At 40.7% G+C, this 10,191-nt stretch overlaps 1 protein-coding gene across 1 annotated transcript; it reads left to right on the top strand.

Annotated features, from left to right (window-relative positions):
* Positions 1-305: 305 nt before the first annotated feature.
* LOC309401360 (vomeronasal type-2 receptor 26-like) lies at positions 306-8,784 on the top strand (the record flags this gene model as incomplete). The annotated part of the gene is made up of 3 exons (XM_081970430.1): positions 306-386; positions 6,455-6,581; positions 7,886-8,784. The coding sequence occupies 3 exons, from the start codon at positions 306-308 to the stop codon at positions 8,782-8,784; spliced, it is 1,107 nt and encodes a 368-aa protein (XP_081826556.1).
* Between the last annotated feature and the right edge of the window lie 1,407 nt (positions 8,785-10,191).

The following is a 10,191-nucleotide window of genomic DNA, read 5'->3' as shown; positions in this document are numbered from 1 at the left end:
AATTATTCAAATGAAATATGCACAGAAACAAGATATTTGGCCTGTTAGCAATATAGGCAGGGAATAAGGTCCTTGGAACATTCAGCACCCCAGGTTTGGGAACATAATTAGGCTTTTAGGGCCTTAAAAAAAGCTAACGTGGTTGATGCAGAAATTGTCAGGAGAGTAAGAACTCAAAATGTCTATAAAGCAGGAATACATAATTGATTACTTAATTAGTATAGATTTTCTAATTATATGTTATGGTCAAGCTTAAAAATGTTAGGAAGATATATAAAGTATTAAACAAAACATTATTTAAAAGGATGATTGCCAGTGTGATGGAATACTTAAGCCACAAAACTAGTCCTGACTTAAGCATGAAGCAACTTGGTTACTTTGATCTGGTAACTTCTCTAAGCATTAAGAAGAATTTTTTTCCAAAAATATTTAGAAGAAAACTTTAGAGACTAGTCTAGAACAGTTCTTGGAAATAAGACTGAAGGCAAATACACAGAAGGAATGATAGTGTATATAGTTTTTAAAATCACTACATTTTATTTCTAAATAAAAGATTATTTAGTACAATAATGGATGTAGGACAATAATATATATTGGAAATCTGGCGTTATTTTTATTTATCTAAAGCATTGTACAAATAATAAGAACACTTAAACATTAAAGGAAACTGATCTTATGAAATTTTGACTGAATTTAGTTTTTGAAGTAGATTCATAAGTCAAAGTGAACTTTATTTATTTTCTAATAGCTAATAAGCTCTGATAACTGCAAAGTACTTCACATAATTAAATGTTTTGAGTAATGTTCCTAAGTTTATTGTATGATATATTGTACTCCATTGATGAAGAATATATCCATTTACATTGTATGACAGTGATGTGCGGTCAGGGGAGGCAGGGGAGGCAGGGGAGGCAGGGCCTCACCTCTCTTCATGAAATAATAGTATACAATATTATATACTATATATATATATATATAATATTATAATATTATATACATTCGTCCGGCCGCGCCCGGAAGCTGCAGAGGCAGAAATGTTGTCGGCACTTCCGGATGACGAAGGCACGCAAACACGCATCTACCCAGATGTCTTTTCCAGCTACCTAGCCCACCGATCGCACACGTTGTGTGCGCAACAAGGAAAAGTCCGCCGCGAAGCCCTTGTCGCCCCGAGCTCTTGTTTGCGCTTCCGCCCCTTTTTCTTCGCTCCATCCCGCTCCGGCTCTGGAAGGGCCGGCAAGGTTGGCTCCAGCCGAGAGCGACAGGGAGGAGAGGAGGGGGTAGCTGCGGGCTACCTTCTGCCCCTGCCATGCGCGCCTCGCTCTTGTCGGAGCCTTGGCCGCCCGCAGCTTCCACTGAGAACCGCAACTCCGCCTGCCTCGCCAAACCAATTTCAAAATCATTCTTTATTCCAAATGCGCACAAAAAGCTGGAAAAGACAGCTGGGTAGATGCGTGTTTGCGTTCCAGCTACCTAGCGCTCTTTTCCACTGTTCGCAGACACTTTTTGTGCGCATTTGGAATAAAGAATGATTTCGAAATTGGTTTGGCAAGGCGGGCGGAGTTGCGGTTCTCAGTGGAAGCTGCGGGCGGCCGAGGCTCCGACAAGAGCGAGGCACACACGGCAGGAGCGGAAGGTAGCCCACAGCTACCCCCTCCTCTCCTCCGTCGCTCTCGGCTGGAGCGCTAGGTAAAGAGCACTAAGTAGCTGGAAAAGACAGTGGGTAGATGCGTGTTTGCATGCCTTTGTCCTCCAGCAGCGCCGACATTTCTGCCTCCACCCTCCACAGCTCCCGGGTGCACCCAGACGGAGGTAGTCAGAATGGAGCCGAGGCAGTCCGGCCGAACGAAAGAGCGAGCGCGCCCGGGAGCTGCGGAGGGCGGAGGCAGAAATGTCGGTGCTGCCGGAGGACAAAGGCATGCAAACACGCATCTACCCGCTGTCTTTTACAGCTTTTCGTGCGCATTTGGAATAAAGAATGATTTCGAAATTGGTTTGGCAAGGCGGTTGGAGTTGCGGTTCTCAGTGGAAGCTGCAGGCGGCCAAGGTTCCGACAAGGGCGAGGCGTGCACGGCAGGGGTGGAAGGTAGCCTGCAGCTACCCCCTCCTCTCCTCCCTGTTGCTCTCGGCTGGAGCCAACCTCGCTGGCCCTTCCAGAGCCGGAGCGGGATGGAGTGAAGAAAAAGGGGCGGAAGTGCAAACAAGAGCTCGGGGTGACAAGGGCTTCACGGCGGACTTTTCCTTGTTGCGCGCAAAACGCCGCTTTGGTGGGAAACCGCTCGCCGTTCTTGCGCGCCTCTCTAGCCACCGCCTTGGAAGTGAGTCGCGCGGACAGAGCTTTGGGGCTGAGGAGAGAGGCAGGGACGGAGGGAGTGGGGGGAGAGGAGCCGGCCCCCTCACCCCCCAGGCAATGGGGAAAGCTTTCCCGAAATGGGGGGGGCATCGCGGGAAATAAAAAGGGCGCGCGCTGGGGGGGACAAAGGAGGCTTTGGTGCGCCTTAGAGGTGGGCGGAAAAGCAACGAAAGGGGCAGCAAGGGTGGGCGGTGGCTGCAGGCGGCAAGGCTTGAGCGGGGTGAAAACGCAGCCCCTTACGTTGCTTTCCCATTCACCCCGCTCAAGCCTTGCCCGAGGGAGCTGGGGATCAGGCTTTGGGTTGGTGGGAGACCTTGAAGAGTGGGGGGGGAAGGGACTGGCGCCGGTGGAGGAAGCAATGCTACGCGGATCAGTGCACTCCGCGGTCCTCTTTTTTTTTTAAACAAAGTTTTATTGGTTTTTTGGTGTTTTACAAAAGGAAAAGGTATGGGGAAAGTTACAAATTGTGGCAGCCGCAAACTGCGGTAGGTATACCCCCCCTCCAGACTCATGGTGTACATTTGCATAGCATTCAAATATTACATAATAACATATAGTCAGTGTGGTAAGTTCATCAATAATTTCAGTCATTTTGTGTCATGTGGATTTTCTTACTATTTGTGTGATCTGAGCTTTCTTGATGTCGCCCCATCTCCCCCCGTTGGCAGTGCTCCGGCCCCTCCCGTGTCTTGTACATCGACTGGGATATCTTCTGATTTTTCTAGAAGTAATTTATTTTTTCCATAAAGGCCTGTGCCTCTATGGGTGAATTAATTCTGACTCTTGTCTCCTCCCAGAATATTAACATACCTTCAGGCAGCAACCAACGAAACCACACCCCCATCTGGTATAATTTATTCGCCAATTGCGAATAATGTTTTCTTTTCTCCCTCACTTTCTTGGGGATCTGTTTCAGTATGGTTATCTCCTTATCTTTGTATATCAAGGCTTGTCCCCTTTGTGTATTCAGAATTTCATCTCTTGTGCTTTTCCTAAGAAATTTAATGTGAACCTCCCTGGGGACATTGTGTGTTCTAGCATATGCAGAGTTCACTCTATAAACCAGGTCTATTTCCCACCCCATCTGCTGTTTTTCTTTCTGAATATACTCAGCTAGAATAGTTGTCATAATGTCCCTTAGGTTTTCATCATCTGTCTCCATCACATTTTGAAACCTAAGATAAAAAGACATTCTCTCAAACTCTATTTTCATTTGTTGGGTGTCAAGCTCTTTGTTTCCCTTTTGCACGCCCTCCACCCCCCCTCATCTCAGCCGCCCCCTGCTCCAATAGATCCAGTCTCTGTGAGTTCTTATTAATTTTTTCCTGGTTCCCTCTAATTTCTTCTTTCATGTCCTTCAGCTGTTTCTTTATTTCCTCTTGTCCCTGTAGAATTTGCTGAAACATTTGTTGAAACTCCAAGTCCGTAGTTTTAGCTTGTTTAAAAGCTGTCAGTGTTGATTGGGTGCTTGGACTTGAGGTTGCAGATGTTGGGGCCGAGGCAGCAAAGCCAGACTTTCCAGGAGGTGGTCTTTTAGATGTCATTGTTAGTGATAAAGTGTCCAGTCAATGTAGAGAGTGATCAATCAGAGTGGTAGAGTAGCCAAGGGAGTCCGGGGGATAGAGAGACCAGGCAGAAGGGAACTCTCTAATCACCCTGGCAGGGAACAGACATTTTTCACTCCAGAAAGTTCAAAAGCAAACAATCCACAAGAGAATTATCCAAATAACACGGAGACAAAGACCGGAAGCCTGAAGCTAAGAGGTGGAGTCAAGTTCAGCTTTCATGAAGACAATGGAAGTGTGCCATCTTGCCCTGCCAACTTCGGGTACTGAGGCAACAAATAAAGTTTTCAAAATTCAAAGTTCCCAAAGATCACATTTTCTTAAAGCTTAAGGATTTAAGTCTGAAGATCCATTTAGTTGGAGTGTGACCTCTTTGGTTTGGCTCTCCCCCTCCTCCTTCCCTGGGGCTACGAGCACTTTTGTTTCTAGCCGCTTGTCCAAGGGGGGGGGAAATCCTCCTCCCCTCCAGCCACACTTCTCCAAGTTAAACAAAAGTTCAAATTAACACAGCTGACAAGTTTAGGATTGGTAATAGGTATGAAGGGAGTCTACGCCTCACCGCACCACCGCTGCATCCTTCAAGTGTCTTTTTTTTCTTCTGGACAGCCTCACAGCGAAGACGCTTCAGCGCGCCTCCCCTTCGCGCTCCTCGGTGCCTGGAGCGAAGCGAGAGCCCCCCGATGGCCGCCGCCGATGCAGGGGTCCTCCCGCCATGCCTCTCCTCCAGCAGAACGCCTCTCCAGGGCGTCCTGTGCCCCCCAAGGAGTGGGGAGCCCACCGGGGATGCGCGGGGCGAGCAGTCTCTGCCTGTCGCCGTCAGCCTCCGGAACCGGACTCCGCGGTCCTCTTAATGTTCACTCAGGAAGGCGGAGAATGGGACCACGTGTGCTGCACATGTGGTCCCATTCCCCGCCTTCCTGATGACGTCACCAGCCTCCCCAGCCATAACCCTCACTGCACGTCACTGTTGTATGATATTGTTAAAATAACTGATAAGCAGAAATATTTAGAAAAGCTTTTGTATTTGGGGAAGATAATGTGCTTTGTCAGCAAAAAAGACACATCTTTTTCTTTTTTTTCTCTTTAAAAAGCCTACCTCAGCTCTGGCTCTTAATAAACTTTAGAACAATAAAAACATGACTAACATTTTATAAAAAGGATGCCAAAATGAATAGACCTAGGACAGTTTTAGAGCATGATTTGCAAAATGTTTTTAATTGGGTAATTGTTTTTACATGGGTTTTGTACATCACTTTCTGAGTGAGGCAGCTATAACAAACTGATGCAATTGGGTAAGTAATGAAATAAAGAAAATATCTAGTATCTGACAGTATTTATTTTGTATTTTAATAATATTGAATCAACTATATTGTTTTGCTTATATGTGTGGGGGGAAATACGTATTAACCTATTGAAAAGATACTTAAAAATGAATGTCAAAATAATTGAATACCAATAGAGGTTTGTTAATCCTTTGGATCAAGCAATTAGATATTAATTAATAATTCTGAAGCTAATATGAAATATGGCACTCATTAATGATTGCATCAGTCATATTAACCTTCTGGAATGCCTATGTAGTAAGGATACAAGCTACAAAATTAAAGTCATAAAGTCATAAATAGGCAGAGATGGGTGATAGGAACGACGAGAAGGTTAATAGTAATAGTAATGCAGACTTAGTAAATAGTTTGACAGTGTTGAGGGAATTATTTGATGGTATTCAGGAAAAAAAAAACTGTTCTTGTTTCTAGTGGTTCTGGTGTGCAGTACTCTATAACATCGTTTTGAGGATAGGAGTTGAAACAATTTATGTCCAGAATATGTGGGATCTCTAAATATATTACAGATCATTTTACTATTGAGTAGAACTGGTTAAACTTCACTTATTTAAAGTCATTAATGGAATTAAATGCAATGCATTTAAAGTTTGAAAAACACATTTCCCTATTTCCCTAAAACCTTAAATGATAAAATTATTTCATTAGTACCAGAAACTAATTTTTCAGGAGATTAAAGAAAAAGATTCTAATTATTCATTCTCTTACTTTTTTCCAGTTGGTTGGTTAATAATGCATAATTTCTTCCTGAAAATCCAAGTTGTGAAGACAGTTTTCATTGCTTATAATTCCCTGTTTAATTATTACCAGTTGACTATTGTTACTCCCCATATCTAAAGTTTCAGTGAACCTTTGTGATTTCTTTTGTTATTTTGGTTATTCAAAATTCTATATTATTCATCTGTAAGAGTGGATAATTTTCAGCAACTTGAAAAACATCTCACTAAAATAATTTCAACACTGGGGAATGGTCTGGGTATATAGTTCCTGGTTTAGAAGAAAGGAGATTATCTATGTAATGGGTGGAACTGAAAAAGGAATTCAAACTTGAGTAGTTGATGAGGTTGATGAAAAAACCCAAATACTTACCATAAGACTTCTTTGTTTGTAAAATATTGATCAATTATAATTCTCCATTATTTTTTAAAAAAATGTTACTGAACATTAACTTTTTCCTTCTTTCATTTATTGGGCAGACCTTACCTGTTTCAATTTGTACTGAGAGTTGCATCCCTGGTTATTTCAAGAGAAAACAAGAGGAAAAACCATTTTGCTGCTATGATTGCCTTCCATGTCCCAAAGAGAAAATGTCAAGCCAGAAGGGTAAAAGACATTAATAACTAAGTTGACAAACTAATTTAGTTATATGATGACTCCCTAGTTTACACCAGCCAGTTTTGAATTTAAGTTGTGGCCTGATATCAGCTCATCAAGGTAGGCTTCAATGTACAACCACAATTGGGATCAGAATTACTTTTGCAAGTCAATTCATCATATGATCGAACCCAATTTTATGACCATTTTCATAATGATTGTAATTCAAGCCATATGATCATAAGTGTGACTTCAGTTTGACCAAAGACGTTTACCAGAAAAATTTGCAAAGCAAGATTATGTGACCATAGGATTCTGCAAGAAATCATAAATGTGAGCTTATTGCCAATCACCTAAGTTGTGATCATATGACCTTAGGGGGTAAGAGATAATCATACATTTGAATTTAGGTCATTGCTCACATTTTTAAAGGTTAACATTAATTCAAACTGTTATTAAGTTTTCATTTAGTATCATTTAGTGAACACAAGTGGAATCAAAAACTTAACTGAAGCAGCTGCCAAGTGGAACTGCAACTATGTCTATTATATTATTTCAGCTTTCCTTTCTCTCTAGTGACCTGCAAAGATTTTGAACAGATGAATTGGTCACAAAGCTCCCTTTTCATTAATATAAGTAGTTGCTAAATGATCATTATATATAGCCTTCTTCCCCACTGCTCTGTTTTTTAGAATACTCTCCCAATACTGGAATAATTAGCAAGAAAAGAATTGATATTTTTATTTACATTCAACGGAGAGGAAGGCTTTGCAAGAGAAAGGCACACAATGGGAAGCATTCTTTGAAAATAAAACAATAATACTTATTCTTTGCATAGCACATTGGTTTCAGTGAGCCAGGAACCACTTAGGAGACAAACACATGCAACTGATTAATCTTCTCATGATAGAATGAACCAGCTGAATTTATAGATATGAGCATTATTTTTTATTTTATAAAATAGAAATTTAAAACTTTAAGAATATTAAACCTTAATTATCTGATACAGAGATAACTTTATTACATTAATCTCATTCATATTATTGTCAATAATATCTGCTAGAACACATTGTTGACAAATAATATGAAGTACATGAAATAAATAAGCAACTTGAATTGAAGTCTTGAGTATGTAATATTCTCTTACATAGCATAGAATTTTCATGTTCTTTTGTGTTCATTTAGGTGCCAAATACAAAAGCCAGATGGATAACATCAGGGATAGAGTTGCTTCTAGAAAAAGCGAAGTAATGATACTAATAATGATATTACAGGACAAAGTTAACACAAATTTATATATATTTAAATTCTAGACATGGATGACTGTCTGAAATGCTCAGAAGATCAATATCCAAATAAGGATCAAGATTCATGTATTCCCAAGAAAATATCTTTCTTGTCATATAAAGAACCAATGGGACTTGGTTTAGCCATTTTGGCACTTTTCTTTTCTCTCTGCACAATTGTGGTGCTGGCAACATTTTTGAAACACCACAGTACACCTATTGTCAAGGCCAATAATCAAAATCTCACCTACATTCTACTCATTTCTCTCCTCCTCTGCTTCCTTTCCTCACTGCAATTCCTTGTTGCACCAGGCAATATTATATGTCTCCTCCGACAAATTAGCTTTGGCATCATCTTCTCAGTATCTGTGTCTTCTGTGCTGGCAAAAACCATCACTGTGGTTCTGGCTTTTATGGCCACCAAGCCAGGATCCAGAATGAGGAACTGGGTGGGAAGAAGAGTGGCACTCTCTATTGTCCTCTCTGGCTCCCTGCTTCAAGCAGGCATCTGTACAGTGTGGCTCTTCACATTCCCCCCTTTTCCTGACATGGACACTCATTCAGAAATGGAGCAAATTATACTAATGTGCAATGAAGGCTCATCTACCATGTTCTACTGTGTCCTGGGCTACATGGGTTTTCTGGCAGCTGCCAGTTTCACAGTAGCATTTTTTGCTAGGAATCTCCCCAGCAGTTTCAATGAGGCCAAATGTCTCACATTCAGCATGCTGATCTTCTGCAGTGTGTGGCTCTCTTTTGTTCCATCCTATCTGAGCACCAAAGGCAAATACATGGTGGCTGTGGAGGTTTTCTCCATTTTAGCCTCCAGTGCTGGGTTGCTTGTCTGCATATATCTCCCCAAATGTTACATAATCCTTATAAGACCAGAATTAAATAGCAGGGAACAACTAATACAGAGAAAATAGTAATAATATACAAACCCAAATAATCCTATTACCATTAATTTTTTTCTTTTAATATCTCTACTTTTACTATGTTTGTCACAAAATAAGAGTCAGTCTTATTTTCTTTTGGTCCCCAAAATAGGCACCAGATCTTATTTTTGGAGGATATCTTACCCATTACCTTAGGACCACCACAGCCAGGTCTCCATCTCCCAATATATGTTGCACTGCTGCCCAACTTCTTCGGCAGACCACTTAATTCCAGACATGCTGGTGCACCGGTCACAGCAGGAGGCTGTATAGCATTTTGTGCACATGAGCAGCAGCACCATTGTGATGCACCATGTGGCATCCACCTGTGAGTGGCTGCAAGTGGCTGTATAATAAGTCAGGCAGCATGTGACAGGTGACGGGATGTAGAAGGCATGACTATGGCACTCCTAAGGTAAGCAGGTATGAAGCGTGTGCTGCAGCTCCACCCATGCCCTAACTTGTTTTATACTCCTGTGCCTTGCCCACATCGTACAACCAGATGGTTGGCAGGGTTTAGTTTTGGGTAGGGCTTATATTAGGCATAGGCATGAAAATAGGGTTAGGGCTTATTTTTGGGATAGTTCGTATTTTTGGGAAAACATGGTAAGTTCCCATACTTCAAATAATTGACTCACAGGAGGGGTGAAATGATTAGGAATTGTTTTTAGTCTATGAGAAAAGCTTTGTCAAATTAGTACTTCTTTTATTAAAATTAAAGATCTTAGAAATGAAGAGGACATTCTTTTTTAAAAGAATGCAGCTCATTTTTCATTAAAAAATGAATTGGATTCAAGTTGTTTCAAAAATCAGGATTCAACTTCAGAAAAAAAAAAAAAGATTGTGGAGGCATGATAAAGCCTGTACATGGATTATGTTTGAGAATGCTGTTGTTACAGCCTGAGCTAAACAGACAGAACAGTTGAAAAATATATTTATAGAATAAACATGAAATCTCTTTTTTATTATTTCTCTTGTATTACTTCCTTTAAATTATCTTCATCATTGATATTTACAGACTAGGGATTCTTTTATGAAGTACGTGTTGAGCAGAAAATTCTTGCAACTATTCTAGCGTAAATTTAGTAAGTCTTCATTAATCAGCCACTATTCTGTTGCTTTGAAGCGGATTGTGATTTAAGATAGTAAATAAATAAATAATAAATAAATAATACAGAAAGATATCATAACTTGTAATGTAATATATTCTTTATATTTTGCTGCCTGAAGTAGAAAAATATTGACAACGATAAATTCTTTATAGAATATTAACTCTTTAATCAGAATATTAAGGTCTTTATCAGAGAAATTTATTAAGATTATTCTTTGAAAGATTTCTCATGCTCCTCTTTTAAACACAGATGACAGAGATAGCAGAACATTTCAGATTGACCAGAA

The sequence above is a fragment of the Natrix helvetica genome, assembly GCF_964273705.1.
Source record: "Natrix helvetica genome assembly, chromosome: Z".
In the NCBI taxonomy this organism is placed as follows: domain Eukaryota; kingdom Metazoa; phylum Chordata; class Lepidosauria; order Squamata; family Natricidae; genus Natrix; species Natrix helvetica.
Note: the sequence above shows the minus strand (reverse complement) of the source record. Positions and strands in the feature narration are given on the sequence as shown.